Source organism: Schistocerca cancellata, unplaced genomic scaffold, assembly GCF_023864275.1.
Source record: "Schistocerca cancellata isolate TAMUIC-IGC-003103 unplaced genomic scaffold, iqSchCanc2.1 HiC_scaffold_1150, whole genome shotgun sequence".
NCBI lineage: Eukaryota > Metazoa > Arthropoda > Insecta > Orthoptera > Acrididae > Schistocerca > Schistocerca cancellata.
Window position 1 is genome coordinate 5,445,078 of NW_026047149.1, and position 23,357 is coordinate 5,468,434.

Sequence of the window (23,357 nt, forward strand, 5' to 3'; positions counted from 1 at the left end):
ACCTCAGTCCGTGCGATTATTGGCTTTGGGGTTACCTGAAGGCGCAAGTGTATCGTGATCGACCGACATCTCTAGGGATGCCGAAAGACAACATCCGACGCCAATGCCTCACCATAACTTCGGACATGCTTTACAGTGCTGTTCACAACATTATTCCTCTACTACGGCTATTGTTGAGGAATGATGGTGGACATATTGAGCATTTCCGGTGAAGAAAATCATCTTTGTTTCGTCTTACTTTGTTATGCTAATTATTGCTATTCTGATCAGATGACATTTTTTGAACTTTTGTATTTTTTTGGTTCTAATAAAACCCCATGTCATTCCAAGCATCTGTGTCAATTTGTACCTCTCTATCTACATTATTCCGTGATTTATTCAGTTTTCAAATTTATACTGACTTTTTGATCACACTGTACTTGGCGAACACCAATTTCCTTTTTTGGAAAGCATTGCTAATAGTGAAGATATCACTATACGTCCCCAGTACAACGAGGTGTAGGACAATGAGGAGAGATATAAAGCGTGTACAACATGCCAGATGACACCAAAAAAAAAAACAATAAGGATACCACCTGGACCATAGGAAGATAAACAAACATTGTTTCCAATAATATAAAAAGGAGTCACCTTAACCAGAAAATAACTTTTTGAACGTGATTTGTGTGAGCAGCGATTGCACCTGTAAGCGCCCACAAACAGCAAGGAAAACGCAATAATATTCTGTTTCCGATCGGTGTGGTGAAATTTTGTAATTGTGATTTGGTTTTCATATCAGACGACTGTCGAGTCTGTTTACAAATAGTTGAAACGTTCTTTCATTCTACATTCCAACCAGCGATTTGTGCACGTCATCTTTTAAGTTCGACGATCTGCTGAGTTACCGAATAATTTGTGTGGAGTTGAGTAAAATGACAATTTTTATTTAGAGATTAATTTCGCTGAGTGATCCTATCCTTCCCTGCAACAGTGGGAAAGCATATCTTAGAGGTGAATCAATGTTAACTTCACAGCGCAACATATTTCTAATTAAGTTACTGAAATTTTGCATCGCCGTGGTGGCAATTTGCTGGTGCAGTGCAACCACATTTTATGTACGTTTTCATCCTTTGGAACACTCGAAAATAACTTTTCAAGTATTTTTATAGACGTATCTCTACATTATGATACTACATACTATTTGTAACCCATTTTCCGAAACGTAAATTCTAAAACAAGACATCACCGTGAATTAGTATTATGACAGTCGGAGCAGGGTACTAGCCAGTGACGTCACAGCCATCACATGGCTCGAATAGAGGGTTTTAGCAGGCTTTAAAATTGTTTGAATTTCATTTCCGTTTTTATAAAAAAAAATACTGGAATTCAAGAGGAATGTATGTTAGGAGCATAACATGACATGATTATTCATTTAAGACAATCCCCGGAAAGTAGTGAAATACCTTATTGTGAGGCACCAATTAGGTTTCTGTCAGAATACCCTGATGCTTTAGCTCCATACTTAACAATCATATAAAGCCATTCGCTCAACGAAAGATACGTAGCCAAAGACTGCAAAGTTGCACAGGTCACACCAACATTTAAGAAAGGTAGTAGCAGTAATCCACTAAATCACAGGCCCATATAGTTAACGTCGATATGCAGCAGGATTTTAGAACATTTACTGTGGCCGAACATTATGAATTACCTCGAAGAAAACGGTCTATTGACACACACTCAACATGGGTTTAGAAAACGTGGTTCTTGTGAAACACACCTAACTCTTTATTCGCGTGAAGCGTTGAGTGCTATTGAGAAGGGATTTGAGATCGAATCCGTATTTTTGGATTTCCGGAAGGTTTTTGACACTGTACCACACAAGCGGCTCGTAGCGACATTGCGTGCTTATGGAATATCGTCTCAGTTATGTGACTGGATTTGTGATTTCCTGTCAGAGACGTGACAGTTCGTAATAATTGACGGAAAGTCATCGAGTAAAACAGAAGTGATTTCTGGCGTTCCCCGAGGTAGTGTGTTACGCCCTTACCTGTTCCTTATCTATATAAACGATTTGGGAGACAATCTGAGCAGCCGTCTTCGGTTGCTTGCAGATGACGCTGTCGTTTATCGACTAATAAAGTCATCAGAAGATCAAAACAAATTGCAAAGCGATTTAGAAAAGATATCTGAATTGTGCGAAAAGTGGCAGTTGACCCTAAATAATGAAAAGTGCGCGGTCATCCACATGAGTGGTAAAATGAATCCGTTAAACTTCGGTTAGACAATAAATCAGTCACATATAAAGACCGTAAATTCAACTAAATACCTAGGAATTACAATTACGAACAACTTGAAATGGAAGGTTCAAAACGTTCAAATGTGTGTGAGCTCCTAAGCACCAAACTGCTGAGGTCATCGGTCCCTATACCTGCACGCTACTTAAACTAACTTATTCTAAGAACAACACACAGACTCATGTCCGAGGCAGGACTCGAACCTCTGGCGGGAGGGGCCGCGCAGTCCGTCACATGGTGCCTCAAACCGCGCGGTCACTCCCCGCGGCAAAGCGGAAGGAACACATCGAAAATGTTGTGGGGAAGGCTAACCAAAAACTGCGTATTATTGGCAAAACACTTAGAAAAGTAACAAACCTACTAAGGAGACTGCCTACACTACGCTAATCGAGCCGGCTTGTGTGGCCGAGCGGTTCTAGGTGCTTCAGTCTGGAACCGCGTGACCGGTACGATCGCAGGTTCGAATCCTGCCTCGGGCATGGATGTGTGTGATGTCCTTAGGTTACTTAGGTTTAAGTAGTTCTGAGTTCTAGGGGACTGTTGACCTCAGCTTTTAAGTCCCATAGTGCTCAGAGCTACTGGAACCATTTGAGCCGCTACGGTTGTCCGTCTTATTTTAGAGTACTGCTACGCGATGTGGGATGCTCACCAGATAGGGCTGACGGAGTACATCGAGAAAGTTCAAAGAAGGGCAGCACGTTTTGTATTATCGCGAAATATGGAAGAGAGTGTCACTGAAATGATACAGGATTTGGGCTGGACATCATTAAACGAAAGGCGTTTTTCGTTGCGACGGAAACTTCCTACGAAATTCCAATTACCAAGTTTCTCCTCCGAATATGTAAATATTGACGCCGACCTATGTAGAGAGTTCAAATGGTTCATATGGCTCTGAGCACTATGGGACTTAACATCTAAGGTTATCAGTCGCCTAGAAATTAAAACTACTTAAACTTAACTAACGTAAGGACATCACACACATCCATACCCGAGGAAGGATTTGAACCTGCGACCGTAGCATCGCGGGGTTCTGAACTGAAGCGCCTAGAACCGCTCTGCCACCGCGGCCGGCTACATAGAGAGAAACGATCACTACGGTACAATAAGGGAAATCAGAGCTCGTACGGAAAGATATAGGTGTTCGTTCCTTCCGCGCGCTATACGAGATTCGAATAACAGACGATTGGGAATGGTCTAAGGCGCTGCAGTCATGGACTGTAGGTCTTCAGAAGAAGTAGGTGAGCCGGCCGGAGTGGCCGAGCGGTTCTAGGCGCTACAGTCTGGGATCGCGTGACCGCTACGGTCGCAGGTTCGAATCCTGCCTCGGGCATGGATGTGTGTGATGTCCTTAGGTTAGTTAGGTTTAAGTAATTCTAAGTTCTAGGCGACTGATGATCTCAGAAGTTAAGTCGCATAGTGCTCAGAGCCAAGAAGTAGGTGATTTCAATTCAGTTCCTTATATTTTATCTCTGCAAGTTGGATTCGACATTACTGTGAAACTCTTGAACCTGCAGAAAGACAGATGCTATTGCGAACAATGTGCGAAAAAATCGCAAACAAACGTAATTCAGTATTGTCGCCATTGCTAACACTTAGCGATATCACAAAGGCAACTGCTAATTATTGTTGATATTAAATGAGTTGCAAATTCCAGTGAACAGTAACTGTGTCAGAGAAAGTATCAACGGAAAATGAAATTCACTTTATAAATTACGATCGCGTTGTGGCGCGTTATCTCTTTACTAGTGTGCCGTCGATCCGGAATATGTGCCCTCCGTGTTGCGCATGCGCTTTCCGCCACGGCTACGGCAGGGGTGCACACTTCTCTTGCTATCTGGCGAGCTACTGGATTAGGCAAGCTTCAACATTTCTTTCTATCGCTGTTTTCTTCCAATATAAAAATTTTGGGGCATATTTCGACATACCGGACTGGACAGTTCCCTTGGGAGTTAATGTGCTAAATATTAGACGTTAATCGCGTAAACGAGAAAGAGATTAAGAATTACTCGAAATTATTGTTGAAGTTTGACGTCGTTAAGTGCTCTCACTATAGAGCACTATATGAGTAATTCCTCTCTTCATCTCAGAGTAGCACTTGCAACCTACACCCTCAGTTATTTCCTGGATGTATTCCTCTCTCTGTCTTCCCCTACAGCTTTTTGCCCTCTGCATCTTCCTCTAGTACCATGGAACTCATTCCCTGATTCCTTAACAAATGCCCTATCGCCTTGTGGGATTAGCCGAGCGGTCTAAGGCGCTGCAGTCATGGACTGTGCGGCTGGTCCCTGGCGGAGTTTCGAGTCCTCCCTCGGGCATGCGTGTGTGTGTTTGTCCTTAGGATGATTTAGGTTAAGTAGTGTGAAAGCTTAGGGACTGATGACCTTAGCAGTTGAGTCCCATAAGATTTCTCACACATGTGAACATTTTTCAAGAATTGGGAAGGTGGTTGGATGAACCCTCAGCCAGGCACTAAAATGTGATTTGCAGAGCATCCATGTAAATGTAGATGTAGATATTGTTGCTGTTGTGGTCATCAGTCCTGAGACTGGTTTGATGCAGCTCTCCATGCTACTCTATCCTGTGCAAGCTTCTTCATCTCCCAGTACCTACTGCAGCCTACATCCTTCTGAATCTGCTTAGTGTATTCATCTCTTGGTCTCCCTCTACGGTTTTTACCCTCCACGCTGTCCTCCAATGCTAAATTGTTGATCCCTTGATGCCTCAGAACATGTCCTACAAACCGATCCCTTCTTCTAGTCGAGTTGTGCCCCAAACTCCTTCTCAGTTCTGTTCAGTACCTCCTCATTAGTTACGTGATCTACGCATCTAATCTTCAGCATTCTTCTGTAGCACCACATTTCGAAAGCTTCTATTCTCTTCTTGCCCAAACTATTTATCGTCCATTTTTCAATTCCATACATGACTACACTCCACACAAATACTTTCAAAAACATCTTCCTGACACTTAAATCTATTCTCGATCTTAACAAATTTCTCTTCTTCAGAAACGCTTTCCTTGCCATTGCCCGTCTACATTTTATATCCTCTCTACTTCGACCGTCATCAGTTATTTTGCTCCCCAAATAGCAAAACTCCTTTACTACTTTAGGTGTCTCATTTCCTAATCCAATTCCCTCACCATCACCCGACTTAATTTGACAACATTCCATTATCCTCGTTGTAGATGTAGACCCTGTAAAAGGGGTTAGCGCCGACAGCGTGTGTATCGGAGACACTGGACGTGTGTGTGTGGTTTCAGCTGCCGGGCGCCGATCGCCAGCCTGGACTGCATGGAGGAGTTCGGCACGGGGGCGGTGCTCGGGTCGGGCGCTTCCGACCCGTCGGCGCCCGCGGCCAACACCAAGGAGGCGCTGCTGACGGGGGGTGGCGGCGGCGGCGGGGGCGGCGGCGGAGGGGGCGGAGGCGGCGGGGTCGGCGCCGCTGGCGTGGCGGCGGCGGCGGCCGCGGGGGCGGCGGGTGCGCTGGCGGCGGTGCGCGGCGGCCAGTCGGGCGGGCAGCTGGGCGAGCACGCGGTGGCGCGCCAGACGACGGTGACGCCGGGGCTGCGCTACCGCAACCTCGGCAAGAGCGGCCTGCGCGTCTCCAACGTGGGGCTCGGTGAGTGTCTCCCAGCAGTGGTGGTGTACCACAGGGGTCGGTGTTGGGTCCAATTTTCTTGTATTCTTTTGCCGTCGCTGAAGATGTTTCACTGGATATTTACCTTCAGTAGGTCAGAACTACTCTAGCCATTCTCTGTAACACTACTGTCCCATAAGGGTCACTGTGCGGCCTGCCCCAGCAGTGGTGGTGTACCACAGGGGTCAGTGTTGGGTCCAATTTTCTTGTATTCTTTCGCCGTTGCTGAAGATGTTTGACTGCATATTTCCCCTCAGTATGTCAGAACTACTCTAGCCACTCTCTGTAACACTACTGTCCCATAAGGGACACTGTGCGGCCTGCCCAGCAGTGGTGGTGTACCACAGGGTTCAGTTTTGGGTCCAATTTTCTTGTATTCTTTTGCCATCGCTGAAGACATTTGACTGCATATTTACCCTCAGTAGGTCAGAACTACTCTAGCCACTCTCTGTCCCATAAGGGTCACTGTGCGGCCTGCCCCAGCAGTGGTGGTGTACCACAGGGGTCAGTGTTGGGTCCTATTTTCTTGTATTATTTTGCCCTCGCTGAAGACGGTTGACTGCATGTTTATCCTCAGTAGGTCAGAACTACTCTAGCAACTCTCTGTAACTTTACTGTCCAGTAAGTGTCACTGTGCGGCCTGCCCCAGCAGTGGTGAGTCAAATTTTCTTGTGTTCTTTTGTCATCACTGAAGATGTTTGACTGGATATTTACCCTCAGTAGGTCAGAACTACTATAGCCACTCTCTGTCACACTACCATCCCATAAGGGTCACTGTGCGACCTGCCCCAGCGGTGGTGGTGTACCATAGGGGTCAGTGTTGGGTCCAATTTTCTTGTATTTTTTTGTCATCACTGAAGAAGTGTGACTGGATATTTACCTTCAGTAGGTCAGAACTACTCTAGCCGCTCTCTGTAACACTACTGTCCCATAAGAGTCACTGTGCGGCCTGCCCCAGCAGTAGTGGTGTACCACAGGGGTCAGTGTTGGGTCGAATTTTCTTCTATTCTTTTGCCATCAGTGAAGAAGGTTGACTGGATATTTACCTTCAGTAGGTCAGAACTGCTCTAGCCACTCTCTGTAACACTACCATTCTATAAGGGTCACTGTGCGACCTGCCCCAGCAGTGGTGGTGTACCACAGGGATCAGTGTTGGATCGAATTTTCTTGTATTCTTTTGCCATCACTGCAGAAGTTTGACTGGATATTTACCTTCAGTATGTCAGAACTACTCTAGCCACTCTCTGTAACACTACCATCCCACAAGGGTCACTGTGCGACCAGCTCCAGCAGTGGTGGTGTATCACATGGGTCAGTGTTAGATCCAATTTTCTTGTGTTCTTTTGTCATCACTGAAGAAGTTTGACTGGATACTTACCCTCAGTAGGTCAGAACTACTGTAGCCGCTCTCTGTAACGCTACTGTCCCATAAGGCTCGCTGTTGGGTCTAGTTCTCTTACATTCCTTTGTCATCGTTGAACTAGTTAGGCTTGACATGTACTCTCAACAGGTCTAAACTGCTCTAGCAGCACTGTTCAAAAGTGGTCACTGCTGGGTTCATTTCATTCATCCATTGGCAGTGGACGAGGTAGACTGTTGTATCTTCTCCAGACAGCTCAGAACTGCTGCATCACTACTATAAAACATTCATGTTCCACAGGGGTCAGTGTTGGATCCAATTTTCTCGTATCCTTTTGTCATCACTGTAGAAGTTAGATTGCGTATTTACCCTCAGTAGGTCAGAACTGTTCTACCCGCTCCTGTAATACTAATGTACCATAAGGGTCGCTGTTGGTCCTAGTTCTCTTACATTCCTTTGTCATCATTGAACAAGTTAGGCTTGACATGTACTCTCAACAGGTCAGAACTGCTCTAGCAGCACTGTGCAAAAGTGGTCACTGTTGGGTTCATTTCATTCATCCATTGGCAGTGGACGAGGTAGACTGTAGTATCTTCTCCAGACAGCTCAGAACTGCTGCAGCACTACTATAAAACATTCATGTTCCACAGGGGTTAGTGTCGGATCCAGTTTTCTCTTATTCTTTTGTCATCACTAAAGAAGTTAGACTGGATATTTACCCGCAGTAGGTCAGAACTGTTCTACCCACTCTCTATAACACTAACGTTCCATAAGGGTCTCTGTTGGCCCTAGTTCTCTTACATTCCTTTGTCATCATTGAACAAGTTAAGCTTGACATGTACTATCAACAGGTCAGAACTTTTCTACCAGCACCATGCGATAGTGGTCACTATTGGTGGTGACTTCAATCTAACCTCGATTTGTTGGCGAAAATACATCTCCAAAGCCGGTGGTAGACAGAAAACAACTTCTGAAATTGTACTAAATGCTTTCTCTAAAAATTGCTACGAACAATTAGATCATGAACCCAAAAAAATTGTAAATGGTTGCAAAAACACGCTTGACCTTTTAGCCATCAATAATCCTGATCTAATAAAGAGCGCCATGACGGGTATAGGAATTAGTCAACGCAAGGTCATTGTAATGAGCGTCAAAACCACATCAACCAAAACGACTAAAAATAAACGCAAAATATGTGTTTAAAGCAGCACATAAAAATTCGCTTGATGCCTTCCTAAGAGAGAGAGTCTCCATTCCTTCCAAGCTAATTATGTAAGTGTCAACCAGATATGACTCAAATTCAAAGATACAGCATCGACAGCAATAGATAGATTCATACCATGTTAATAAGAGATGGGACTGATCAACAGAGAGAATTTCTGTATGGTGTGAACAGTGGCAATTAGCACTAAACAATGAAAAGTGTGACGTCATCCACTTGGGTACTAAAAGAAATCCGATAAATTTTGGGTGTACGATAAATTGCACAAATCTAAGGGCTGTAAATTCGACTAAATACCTAAGAATTACAATTATGAGCAACTTAAATTGGAAAGACCACATAGATAATATTGTGGGGAACGCAAAACAAAGACTGCCCTTTGTTGGCAGAACATTTAGAAGATGCGACAAACCCACAAAAGAGACAGCCTGCATTACACTTGTCCGGCCTCTGCTAGAAAATTTGCCCCGCAGTATGGGACCCTTACCAGGTAGGATTGTTGGAAGACATCGCAAAATTGCAAAGACGGGCACCTCGTTTCATGTTATTGCGCAATAGAGTGAGAGTGTCACTGATGTGATACACGAGTTGGGGTGGCACTCACTGAAACAAAGGTGATTCCATGAACCCTCTGTCAAGCACTTAAGTGTGAATTGCAGAGTAACCATGTAGATGTAGCTGTAGATTTTTGGTTCATTTCATTCATCCATCGGCAGTGGACGAGGTAGACTGTGGTATCTTCTCCAAACAGCTCAGAACTGCTGTAGCACTACTAAAAACATTTCTGTTCCACAGGGGTCAATGTTGGATCCAACTCTCTTCAGTTCATCTATTAGTATTAGACAAGTTAGGTTGTGATATCTATTCTTATCAGCTGAGAAATGACCAAGCAAGGTGGCGCAGTGGTTAGCACACTGGACTCACGTTTGGGAAGACGACAGTTCAGACCCATGACTGGCCATCCAGATTTAGGTTTTCTGTGATTTCCCTAAATAACATCTGGCAAATACCCAGATGATTCCTTTGAAAGGGCACAGCCAACTTCCTTCCCAATCCTTCACTAATCTGATGGGACCGATGACCCCGCTGTTTGGTTCCCTTTCCCAAACCAACCAACCAGCTCAGAAATGGTCTAGCAGCATTATATAACACTGGTATGCTACAGAGATCAATTTTGGGTCCAGTTCTCATTTATTCACCTGTCAGTAATGGATGAGGTAGGCTCTGATATCTAGAGAGCTCAGAACAGCTCTGCCACTATTACAAAACACTTCTGCAGTCCTCAACAATGGCCAAGTTCTCTTTCACTTTTCCATCAGTACTAGAAAAGATAGCCTGTCATGTCTAAACAGCTCAGAACTTCTTTAGCAACACTATATCATATTTGTGACTCACAGAGGTTACTCTTCTGTCCAGTTCTGTTTTATTTATCCATCAGTACTGAACAAGATAGCCTGTCATATATGCATTAAACAGCTCAGAACTGCTCTAGAAGCACTGTACAGCACTGGTGACCCACAAGGACAATGTCGGGTCTGTTTCTCTAGGCAGCCCATGATAGCTATTCTAAATAGCTCAGAACTGCTCTAGCAGCACTGTACAACACTGGTGTTCCACAGGAGTCTATGTTCAGTCCAGCTCTCTTTTATTCATCCACCAGTATGGCACAAGGTAGGTGGTTATATCTACTCACAACAGTTCAGAAACACTCAAGCAGCACTGTAATACACTAGTATCGACACTGTGGGCAATGTATGGTCTAGTTTCTATCCATTCATCCATCTGTACTGGACAATATAGGCTGTGGTATCTACTATGAACAGCTCAGAACTGCTTTAGTAGCAGTGTGAATCATAGGGATCCCAAAGGGATGTGCTGGGTCCAATTCTCTTTCATTCATACGTCGGTGTTGGACAAGGTAGACTAAAATATCTGCTCTAAACAGCCGAGAACTGCTCTAGCAGAATTGTACAGTACTCGTCTCCCACAGGGGTGAAAGTCAGCTCCATCACTCTTCCATTACTTTGTAAGTATAATCGATAAGGTATACTGTGATACCTACTACAAACTCCTTTACCACTGCTGTACAACACCTTAGGGTCTACTCTTGCATCCCTTCTTCTTTCATTCATCTGTATTGCCTAAGCATGGAGTGATGTGTGTTTCAAACAGCGCAATAGTTCTCTACCAACACTATTTACAAGACTGCTGTTCCATAGGGGTCAGTCTTCGATTAATTTGAATCATCTGTATGTTTGATAAGGTATGCTGTGATATCTAATTCAAGTGTATACAAAACTAGTGTCTCACAAATGTCAGTCTTAGGTCTGTTTCTCTTTCACTCATTCATCTGTATTGGTTAAGATATGCCGTGACATCTAGGTCAAACAGCTAAGAAGTGCTCTATCCATAAACACTGGTGTTCCACAGCATGTCTGTCTTATTGCCTTGCTGCTAGCACTTTTCTTTTCTTATCATCAGTCCAGTGTTGCTTTGATGCGGCCTGTCGTGACCTTTTCTCCTATGCCAACTTCATCTGTGAAGGGGATCTATTTGATCTTCTTCTTCATACATATAAGGCTGATGGCTAGAGGCTGGACATCAGTTTTGTAAAGCACTACTACACAATTCTTAAAGAAAAATTGGAAATAAGGGCCTTTGAAGATTAGAAGACTTTCGTCTTTCGTTAAAAATAAAACATTTGAAGTATTTTAGCAAGATGGATGGTACCTCCACAGACTAGTAACTGAGAAGTTGCTGGTTCGATTCTGTGTTTAAGTTGTATGCTTATTGTGAAATGGAAATGTTATTTAACAAATACTAAATTATAATTTCTTCGTAAATACGATGTAGTGTAACTATATTTTATTTTTATTATTAATGGCATGAAAATAACTTAAAATTTGATATAGGCTGCGAAATGTTAAATGAAAATATTATATATATTACTACATTATTTAGTCTCTAGAAATAAAATATAGTGTTTTCATTTTATATTTGATGTTTTGTATTTTTGTAGCACATTTAAATTTAATATGAATAATCGTGTATGCATGCAGTTATTAATTAAACTATGTACTTAATTGATCTCTATGTATAAAAGGAGACATCCTGACTTACTGACACATCATCATCTGGCCCAAACTGCTAACAACAAAAACCTAGAGAGGATGTTGCTCTTTGATCTAACACTGTAGCGATTGTTTAAGAAGGGATATTTCGAAATTCCTCTCCTAAAGGGCTAAAATTGGGGATGTGTGGGTTTTTAAACATATGTCGCTATTAAGGCAATTTTGAAGCCAGAACTGTGAAAATTGTTATGTAGTTTGTTGGTCAGAAATTAAGAAATATGTGTTCCAGAACTTTTGGGAATTCGACCGCTACAGGGTTGAAATGATGAGTGAACTTTTTTTTTGATAAATCATTCTTAAAGAACTCCCAAAACATTTTTATTGTCTCATCTACGAAAACTGGTATTTGACTTCTCAATAAGCAAAAAAAAAAAATACGTATTTCATTGTTTTTGGAAGTTAAACTGATAAAGGGAGGAAATAGGGGATAAAAATTTTTATGAAAATACTTCGTTATTCAGAAACATTTATAAAGCTAAATGTATGAAAACTGGTATGTGAATTCTCAATTAGAAGTAAAGAAATATGCGTTAGACGATGAAAACTTCTATGGAAATACACTCCTGGAAATGGAAAAAAGAACACATTGACACCGGTGTGTCAGACCCACCATACTTGCTCCGGACACTGCGAGAGGTCTGTACAAGCAATGATCACACGCACGGCACAGCGGACACACCAGGAACCGCGGTGTTGGCCGTCGAATGGCGCTAGCTGCGCAGCATTTGTGCACCGCCGCCGTCAGTGTCAGCCAATTTGCCGTGGCATACGGAGCTCCATCGCAGTCTTTAACACTGGTAGCATGCCGCGACAGCGTGGACGTGAACCGTATGTGCAGTTGACGGACTTTGAGCGAGGGCGTATAGTGGGCATGCGGGAGGCCGGGTGGACGTACCGCCGAATTGCTCAACACGTGGGGCGTGAGGTCTCCACAGTACATCGATGTTGTCGCCAGTGGTCGGCGGAAGGTGCACGTGCCCGTCGACCTGGGACCGGACCGGAGCGACGCACGGATGCACGCCAAGACCGTAGGATCCTACGCAGTGCCGTAGGGGACCGCACCGCCACTTCCCAGCAAATTAGGGACACTGTTGCTCCTGGGGTATCGGCGAGGACCATTCGCAACCGTCTCCATGAAGCTGGGCTACGGTCCCGCACACTGTTAGGCCGTCTTCCGCTCACGCCCCAACATCGTGCAGCCCGCCTCCAGTGGTGTCGCGACAGGCGTGAATGGAGGGACGAATGGAGACGTGTCGTCTTCAGCGATGAGAGTCGCTTCTGCCTCGGTGCCAATGATGGTCGTATGCGTGTTTGGCGCCGTGCAGGTGAGCGCCACATTCAGGACTGCATACGACCGAGGCACACAGGGCCAACACCCGGCATCATGGTGTGGGGAGCGATCTCCTACACTGGCCGTACACCACTGGTGATCGTCGAGGGGTCACTGAATAGTGCACGGTACATCCAAACCGTCATCGAACCCATCGTTCTACCATTCCTAGACCGGCAAGGGAACTTGCTGTTACAACAGGACAATGCACGTCCGCATGTATCCCGTGCCACCCAACGTGCTCCAGAAGGTGTAAGTCAACTACGCTGGCCAGCAAGATCTCCGGATCTGTCCCCCATTGAGCATGTTTGGGACTGGATGAAGCGTCGTCTCACGCGGTCTGCGCGTCCAGCACGAACGCTGGTGCAACTGAGGCGCCAGGTGGAAGTGGCATGGCAAGCCGTTCCACAGGACTACATCCAGCATCTCTACGATCGTCTCCATGGGAGAATAGCAGCCTGCATTGCTGCGAAAGGTGGATATACACTGTACTAGTGCCGACATTGTGCATGCTCTGTTGCCTGTGTCTATGTGCCTGTGGTTCTGTCAGTGTGATCATGTGATGTATCTGACCTCAGGAATGTGTCAATAAAGTTTCCCCTTCCTGGGACAATGAATTTCCGGTGTTCTTATTTCAATTTCCAGGAGTGTATTACCACAAGAGCTCACAAAGGTGAATTAACGAAGACCTACAACTCCAGCCACCAGAATCGGTTTTTGGTCAGAAGTAGATTCAGAAAAGACCGTACTTCAGCGACTATAATTAGCGCGAAAAATTTAGATGGTGTTGCAGTTCGTGAAATAAATCGAAGAAGGCTATTTAACAGTCAGCACGAGGAAGTGTCGTGGTCAGAATTGCAGAGAAAAGGAACCAGATCTTTAACACACTAATTTTTCTGTAGGCCTAATTTATATTTATAAAATTATTTTGTTATAATTACTATGCAAATGCGAGCAAAGCAATGAGTGCTAAGCCCAGTTAAATATAAACTAAGAAATAAAATAAAAATTAAAATGTTTGCTAATTAACTTTTTCATTTCGTAACAAATGTAGAATTTAAATAAAGAGAAATTTGCTTCTAGCAAGAATCGAACCAGGAACTTCATGCTTACTGAATTTTAACACTACACTTTTAGTAATATGAACATAATTTATTGTAAAAAGTACAATGTGCAGTCATTTCTGCTGAGCAGCTTGTGTTTTCGTTCTACATTCTTCTGTCCATTTTAGCTACTGTTTTATTTCGGATTTTGTTTCCTTGCAAACCGCTGGTTTCTCAAAAATTTTGCATCCACACCCAGTGTTGATTCATGGTGGTATGTCTCTGGTTTCTCGCTGCTATTTCTGTGTGCTTTCCTATTTCTTATAATTCGTGTGATTTTTTTTTCTTTGCCGTTTTCAGTCACCTAGGTACTACATCCAGCCAAATTCTCTATTTCCAGCTCCAAGACAAAGGCCGGCCTGAGTGACCGAGCGGTTATAGGCACTATAGTCTGGAACTGCGCGACCGCTACGGTCGCAGGTTCGTATCCTGCCTTGGGCATGGATGTGTGTGATGTCCTTAGGTTAGTTAGGTTTAAGCAGTTCTAAGTTCTAGGCGACTGATGACCTCAGATCTTAAGTCCCATAGTGCTCAGAGCCATTTGAACCATTTTGAACAAGACAAAGTGTTATGAAGACATGCGATTCTATAAATTTCATAAAATGTCTAGATAAAACCCGAGTTCTTGACGTTTTGACTATGAGTCCTTAACCATTACAGATTAACGGATAAAAGAGAAGTTGTCACAACACTGACTATCGTGGAACATGAGTGTAGTATACTACTGATAAACTGCGGTTCATGTTCTAACCCAGGCTGTTCCAGCTGGTCGGCTCCGGTGTGAGCCGCGGAGCGCTCCCTGCTCCAGGGAGCCGTGTCGCTTGCTGTGACCATTCAAGTGGGCCGGCACGCAGGCACGGCTGCCTGAGGCAGGCGGCAAGGCAAGCGTTTTGATGTGCCGGCTGCGTCTTACAAGATCGACAACCTCACACTCTTAGCTGATAAGACGTGATGACGTGCTACACCAGGAAATACGATGTTCGGGAAATAAATAAGAAACAACTGTTTTATAAGAAATTGCATACTAAATTTATTGGGCCTCTGTAGCTTGACTTTTCTTTTCATTACAAGATCGAAAATATCAGGCGTCAAAGTGTTCGCAGCGTTAATGCGGAGGATGGCCTTCGTTGTTGCATCCTGAAGAAACGATCGTTCCTTACTTTTTACTCTTTTCATTGCTGAGAAAAGCTGCTCACAACAATACGTAGATCCAAACAAACACATGATCTGAGCGGCATTGTTGTGAAGCTTGGGAAATGTTTTTTGCTGTAATGAATGATACCATCATGACAAATCAAACGTGTTGAAGCACCTGTCTGTCAACAAAGTTGAATTTTGCTAATCAATAATCTCCAATTGAAGTGATGATGAGAAGTCATCGGGGGAAACTGAAAAAGGAGTGCTGAACACCTTAAGTTCCATTTCCAAACTAGTGAGGTCTCGGAATCGTGTTTCAAACGACGTGATGAGCTGCTTTACCTTCGCTTGGTAATCGCCGAAAGTAGTACCTTCAGGTAGTTATAAAGAAGCAAGATGATTGAAGAACGTCCATTAGTCATATGCCTCTCAAATAAACGTAACTTTTGCATGAACGCTTTGATCTGGTCGTGAATGTCAACGATTAGCTGCCCTTTGCCCCGCAATGACAGATTTAAATTATTCAGATGCATAGTTATGTCAGCTAGGAACGCCAGCTCTGATATCCATTTTATATCTTTCAGACAACGCATTTCTTCCCCTTTCATTTCGAGAAAATGGGATATTTCGTCACGAATGGCAAAGAAAACATCAAGAACTTTTCCCCGACTTAGCCAACGAACTGTACTGTGGTGAGGTATATCCCCGTACTCCGCTTCCATATCTTTCAGGAATCATTTGAACTGGTGATGATTCATACCGTGACACCGCACAAAATTCACGCATTTCACGACATCTTTCATTACGCCACCTAGCTCTACTGTTGCAGCACACAGTGCCTCTTGGTGAATAAAACAATGAAGAGTCAAAATGTCTTTCCCGAATTCATCCCTGAGTTTATTTTTCAAATGAGAAGCATAACCTTGGTGACGCCCAATCATTTGTGGTGCACCGTATGTCGCTACAGAATGGAGCTTATCCCACGGCAAATTCATATTGTCCACTGATTCACAAACAGCTTAAAAAATGTCACGTCCTGTTGCGGTGTCATCGAGTGGTACCATATCCAAGAGTTCTTCAGTTACTTGCAGCTCCACACACAAAGACTGCAAGCTGAGCACAGTCCGATATGTCGGTGCTTTCGTCAAGCGCTAGCGAAAATTCAACAAAGCTCTCCGCCTTTTTCCTGATCTGTGTTTCATAATCCGCTGCCATGTCCAGGATTCGACGAGACATTGTCTGCTTCGACAGGCAAACCCCATCGATTGCCTGCACCTCCCTTGGAAACAAACATTCTGCAACGGCTACCATGCACGATTTTACGAGTTGTCCCACCGAAAACGGCTTGCCGCTCGTCGCAATGATGTGAGCGACCCTGCAGCTTGCTCGAACTGCAGATTCAGTAGTGTTTTCTCCGCTCTCATTCTCCTGAAAATTATACACGCATTACAGAACACAAACTATGTTGCATATTTTGATACTTTCCGTATTACGAAACCGTTTTTAAACTTACGTCTCCTGGTATGTCGTTATTAAGCCTGGCTACCAATTCTCTGCGTGCAACGCCTTCTACCTGATCGTAGTGCGCTGCGTGAAGACGCGTATAATGTCGTTGTACATTGTACCTCTTCGCAGAATTAAATACTTTATGACATACAAGACACTGCCGACGACCATCCCTCTCAATGAATAGAAAGGTATCCTCCAATAGAAGTACAGGGTTCCCGCGGCTAGTCAGAGCTGTCATTGAACACGGATTATTGCGTCAGTTGCGGCTGCATGCGGCCAGGGGGCAGTGGGTTCGCTTTCCGCCTCCACGCGGGCTCCGAGCTGCCGCAGTGAGCGCTCCGGAGCGCTCCGGCTCCCTGGAGCTCGGTTGGAACAGCCTGTTCTAACCCATTCAACTAGAGTCAGTTTGTTGAAATTCTTGAAACGTCCTGAACTTAATGATGGTCAGAAACCTTCTTATCTCCAATGGCTATTTTTTTAGTGTTTAGTGTTTTCCTGAGTATTGTGTACAACTGCTGTAGGCATTTGATGTCTGGGCACTACACTTCAAATCCCATATGAAGATACTCTCAGTATACTCTACTTGTCAGAGTACAACTTGCACACATCTTCAAATTTTTGCTGGATGTATTCCAATCTCTATCTTCCCCTACACTTCCCTTCGTCTACAGCTCTCTCTAGTATATTTCTGGCTATTCCCCGACCTCTTAATACATGACCCACCATCTGGTCCCTTCCTATTGTTTCTGTTTTGTATACGTTTTCCTACTCATCGACACTACAGAAAGTTCCCCCATTTCTTATTTTACCAGTCCACCTAATTTTCAACATGCTTCTGTAGCACCACATCTCAGACGCTTCGATTCTCATCAGTACCTGTATAAAGAGCTCAGAATTGCTCTAGCTGCACTGTACAGTACTGGTGCATGCCACAGGGGTCGATGTTAGATCCACTTCTCTTTATTTATTCACCAGCACTGCACGACACACCGTGAGATCTTATCCACTCTGCTGGAAAATGCTTTACCAGTACTGGACAACATTGATACCCCACAATGGTCAATACTAGGTCCATTTCTCTCATTTATTCATACGTACTGGATAAAATTGAATGTAGGTTCGTTGAGATGGTTTTGAGGTCATCAGTCCCCTAGAACTTAGAACTAGTTAAACCTAACTAACCTAAGGACATCACACACATCCAAGCCCTTGGCAGGATACGAACCTGCGACTGTAGCAGCAGCGCGGTTCCAGACTGAAGCGCCTAGAACCGCTCGTCCACGGTTTCCGGCTCTGAAAGCTGGGGCTTGCTGTTGCCTAAGCATATCGGAATGCTTGAACCACAGTGCTCAGGGGAAGTGACTAGCTAAACCTTGTATCTAGCATCCCAAAACACACATCTAATCGAAATTTTGCGACCTTAATACAGCTAAATTGTGTACTTAATCTTGACAGATAGTTAGCCCAAGTAATGAAAGAATATACTGACCAATGAAACATTTAGTAATTCCACAACATAACCCAATATGCTTCTTGCAAACCAGTCTATAGCGATACAAATTCGTAACGTCAGAAAACTTGGCATTCGCCGCTCCTGCTGAATAATTGTTGTTGTTGTTGGGGTCTTCAGTTCTGAGACTGGTTTGATGCAGCTCTCGATGCTACTCTGTCCTGTGCAAGCTTCTTCATCTCCCAGTACCTACTGCAACCTACATCCTTCTGAATCTGCTCAGTGTATTCATCTATTGGTCTCCCTCTACGAGTTTTACCCTCCACACTGCCCTCCAATACTAAATTGGTGATCCCTTGATGCCTCAGAACGTGTACTACCAACCGATTCCTTCTTCTAGTCAAGTTGTGCCACAAACGTCTCTTCTCCCCAATTCTATTCAATACCTTCTCATTAGTTATGTGATCTACCCACCTAATCTTCAGCATTCTTCTGTAGCACAACATTTCGAAAGATTCTATTCTCTTCTTGTCTAAACTATTTATCGTCCATGTTTCACTTCCATACATCGCTACACTCCATACAAATACTTTCAGAAACGACTTCCTGACACTTAAGTCTATACTCGACGTTAACAAATTTCTCTTCTTCAGAAACGCTTTCCTTGCCATTGCCAGTTTACATTTGATATCCTCTCTACTTCGACCATCATCAGTTATTTTGCTCCCCAAATAGCAAAACTCCTTCACTACTTTAAGTGTCTCATTTCCTAATCTAATTCCCTCATCATCACCCGACTTAATTGGACTACATTCCGTTAGCCTCGTTTTGCTTTTGTTGCTTTTCTTGCAAAGCTTTTATTTCTTCTCCATGGATTTTAATACCTACTCCGAATTTTTCTCTTGTTTCCTTCACTGCTTGCTCAATAAACAGATTGAATAACATCGAGGAGAGGCTACAACCCAACGTTTCTATGGAATCCAAACTGATCTTCCCCTAGATCTGCTTCTACCAGTTATTCCATTCGGCTGTAAAGAATTCGCGTTAGTATTTTGCAGCCGTGACTTATTAAACGGATAGTTCGGTAATGTTCACATCTGTCAACACCTGCTTTCTTTGGGATTGGAATTATTATATTCTTCTTGAAGTCTGAGGGAATTTCGCCTGTCTCATACATCTTGCTCACCAGATGGCAGAGTTTTGTCAGGACTGGCTCTCCCAAGGCCGTCAGTAGTTCTAATGGAATGTTGTCTACTCCCGGGGCCTTGTTTCGACTCAGGTCTTTCAGTGCTATGTCAAACTCTTCACGCAGTTTCGTATCTTGTATTTCATCTTCATCTACATCCTCTTCCATTTCCATAATATTGTTCTCCAGTACATCGCCCTTGTATAGACCCTCTATATACTCCTTCCACCTATGCTTTCCCTTCTTTTTTACAGTACTTTTCTTCTTTTTTACACCACTACACATAAACCACGTTAGAAATTATTAAATTCGTTGCATAACATGTTTTGTAACTTTATAACTACTTCTGTAGAGATGTGGGTGACTGGTTCAAATGGCTCTGAGCAGTATGGGACTTAACATCTGAGGTTATAAGTCCCCTAGAACTTAGCACTACTTAAACCTAACTAACTTAAAGACATCACACACATCCATGCCCGAGGCAGGATTCGAACCTGCGACCGTAGTAGTCGCGCGGTTCCAGACTGAAGCGCCTGGAACCGCTCAGGCAGCGCGGCCGGCAGTATTTTTAATGCCCAGTAGTGTATATTCTAGGGCTATTCAGAAAGTAGGGAACGTTTTGGCATTAAAAAAAACGAAGTACAATAAATACATTTTATTATATATGAAAGAGCGACTGACATAACTACTTTTCCACATAAACACATTGAGGCACTTATCATAGCGATGGACAAGCTTTGAAAGACCTTCGTCGTCAACTTCTGTCGCCTGAGACTCCAGTCAGTGAGTCACGCCCGCCTGGAGTTTTGCGTCGTCATCAAAGCGCTGCGCTGCGAGCCAGTTCTTCATCTTGGGGAAACAAGTGGAAGTCGCTTGGTGCAAGATCGGGGCTGTAGGGCGGACGAGGGAAAACTTCCCATTTGAATGAATTATGGAGTTCTTTAGTGCGGTATGCCGTGTGAGGTCGTGCAAAACCAAAGTTTTGGACGGCAGCTTTCCTCGGCTTTTGTTTTGAACTGCTTTTCTAAGGCTGTGCAAGGTTTGACAGTACCAGGCAGAATTGGTGGTTGCACCACGTTCGAGAAAATCAATAAGAAGCACACCTTGCCTGTCCCAAAACACTGTCGCCATCAACTTCCTTGCTGACAAGGTTTTCAAACATTTTCTTGGTTTTTGGGGGAAACTTGTGTGCCCCCCACTCCATGGACTGTAGTTTTGTCACGCAATTGACGTGTTTCAGCCAAGTCTCGTCACCGGTTACTATTCGGTCCGGTAACGAATCACCATGTTTGTGATAGCCCCCCCCCCCCCCCATTCGCTGTTCTTCATGTGTAAGTAGGCTGTTTAGGTTTTTATATTGGTAACTCCACGTAGCGCTCTGTATGAAAATCACTGGCTTTGCTGTGTCCAGTCTGTGGCTGGTTTGCATTGTTGGAATTTGCTATTGTAGTGTTGGGCAGTTGGCTGTTAACAGCGCATAGCGTTGTGCAGTTGGAGGTGAGCCGCTAGCAGTGGTGGATGTGGGGAGAGAGATGGCGGATTTTTGAGAATTGATAATCTGGAGGTGTGTCCATCAGAAACAGTACGTTCGTAAGAATGGATGTCATGAACTGCTATATACACTCCTGGAAATTGAAATAAAAACACCGTGAATTCATTGTCCCAGGAAGGGGAAACTTTATTGACACATTCCTGGGGTCAGATACATCACATGATCACACTGACAGAACCACAGGCACATAGACACAGGCAACAGAGCATGCACAATGTCGGCAGTAGTACAGTGTATATCCACCTTTCGCAGCAATGCAGGCTGCTATTCTCCCATGGAGACGATCGTAGAGATGCTGGATGTAGTCCTGTGGAACGGCTTGCCATGCCATTTCCACCTGGCGCCTCAGTTGGACCAGCGTTCGTGCTGGACGTGCAGACCGCGTGAGACGACGCTTCATCCAGTCCCAAACATGCTCAATGGGGGACAGATCCGGAGATCTTGCTGGCCAGGGTAGTTGACTTACACCTTCTAGAGCACGTTGGGTGGCACGGGATACATGCGGACGTGCATTGTCCTGTTGGAACAGCAAGTTCCGTTGCCGGTCTAGGAATGGTAGAACGATGCGTTCGATGACGGTTTGGATGTACCGTGCACTATTCAGTGTCCCCTCGACGATCACCAGTGGTGTACGGCCAGTGTAGGAGATCGCTCCCCACACCATGATGCCGGGTGTTGGCCCTGTGTGCCTCGGTCGTATGCAGTCCTGATTGTGGCGCTCACCTGCACGGCGCCAAACACGCATACGACCATCATTGGCACCAAGGCAGAAGCGACTCTCATCGCTGAAGACGACACGTCTCCATTCGTCCCTCCATTCACGCCTGTCGCGACACCACTGGAGGCGGGCTGCACGATGTTGGGGCGTGAGCGGAAGACGGCCTAACGGTGTGCGGGACCGTAGCCCAGCTTCATGGAGACGGTTGCGAATGGTCCTCGCCGATACCCCAGGAGGAACAGTGTCCCTAATTTGCTGGGAAGTGGCGGTGCGGTCCCCTACGGCACTGCGTAGGATCCTACGGTCTTGGCGTGCATCCGTGCGTCGCTGCGGTCCGGTCCCAGGTCGACGGGCACGTGCACCTTCCGCCGACCACTGGCGATAACATCGATGTACTGTGGAGACCTGACGCCCCACGTGTTGAGCAATTCGGCGGTACGTCCACCCGGCCTCCCGCATGCCCACTATACGCCCTCGCTCAAAGTCCGTCAACTGCACATACGGTTCACGTCCACGCTGTCGCGGCATGCTACCAGTGTTAAAGACTGCGATGGAGCTCCGTATGCCACGGCAAACTGGCTGACACTGACGGCGGCGGTGCACAAATGCTGCGCATCTAGCACCATTCGACGACCAACACCGCGGTTCCTGGTGTGTCCGCTGTACCGTGCGTGTGATCATTGCTTGTACAGCCCTCTCGCAGTGTCCGGAGCAAGTATGGTGGGTCTGACACACCGATGTCAATGTGTTCTTTTTTCCATTTCCAGGAGTGTATATTAATACTATTAAGGTAAATACATTGTTTGTTCTCTATTAAAATCTTTCATTTGCTAAGTATGCCTATCAATAGTTAGTGCCTTCCGTAGTTCGAATCTTTTATTTAGCTGGCAGTAGTGGCGCTCGGTATTTTGCAGTAGTTCGAGTAACGAAGATTTTTGTGAGGTAAGTGATTTGTGAAAGGTATAGGTTAATGTTAGTCAGGGCCATTCTTTTGTAGGGATTATTGAAAGTCAGATTCCGTTGTGCTAAAAATATTGGCTGTCAGTTTAGACAGAATAGGTAAAGAGCGAAATGTCTGAGTACGTTCAGCTCTGCTCAGCTGTTTGAAAATCAAATAATGTAAGAGGTTTATCAGCACAGTAATTCATTAATTTTTCTAAGGGGACGTTTCACATGGCGCTCTGTAAGCATTTTGGGCACCCATCGTGCACAAAATTTGTGGTAGCCTAGCTTTTGAGAGAAAATTTCAAACAACGAAGTCCTTGAAACTTGTGTAAAAGAAAGCGAAAGTTCCGTTATTGTGAAGCGACGGTTTTCACGAATCGTTTCATCAAGTTTAGCGACAAGATCGTCAGTCGCAATGCTCGGGCGTCCAGTCTTCTCTTCATCATGAACGTTTGGTCGGCCATTTTTAAACCGAACGCTCCATTTCCGGATGGAACATTCAGTCATTAAGTTGTTTCCGTACACTTCCCCCCCTTCACGATGATTTTCTGTAGGTTTTTTTGCCAACAAAAACCGTATTACAGACCGCACCTCACAATTGGCAGGATTTTCGATTGCAGTGCACATTTCGGATTCGAATATCGAAAAAACCAGACGCGCAGAGACGTTGCCGCTGTCACCGATGGATGCCGACTGACCTGCCGAGCATGCACATACCAGAAAATACGCGATCGGCGCGCGCCTAGCGGCGTCAGACGGAAACATTCCCTATTTTCTGAATAGCCCTCGTATAATGTTGTATATG

At 44.7% G+C, this 23,357-nt stretch overlaps 1 protein-coding gene across 1 annotated transcript in view; it reads left to right on the forward strand.

Moving 5' to 3' along the window:
- Positions 1–23,357, forward strand: part of LOC126159971 (voltage-gated potassium channel subunit beta-2-like) — a 683,413-nt gene that overhangs the window by 598,164 nt on the left and 61,892 nt on the right. Inside the window, exons 3-4 of the mRNA XM_049916778.1 lie at positions 5,533–5,657; positions 5,776–5,891. Of these exons, the coding sequence (XP_049772735.1) occupies positions 5,533–5,657; positions 5,776–5,891 (241 nt within the window). The remainder of the gene's footprint in view (positions 1–5,532; positions 5,658–5,775; positions 5,892–23,357) is intronic.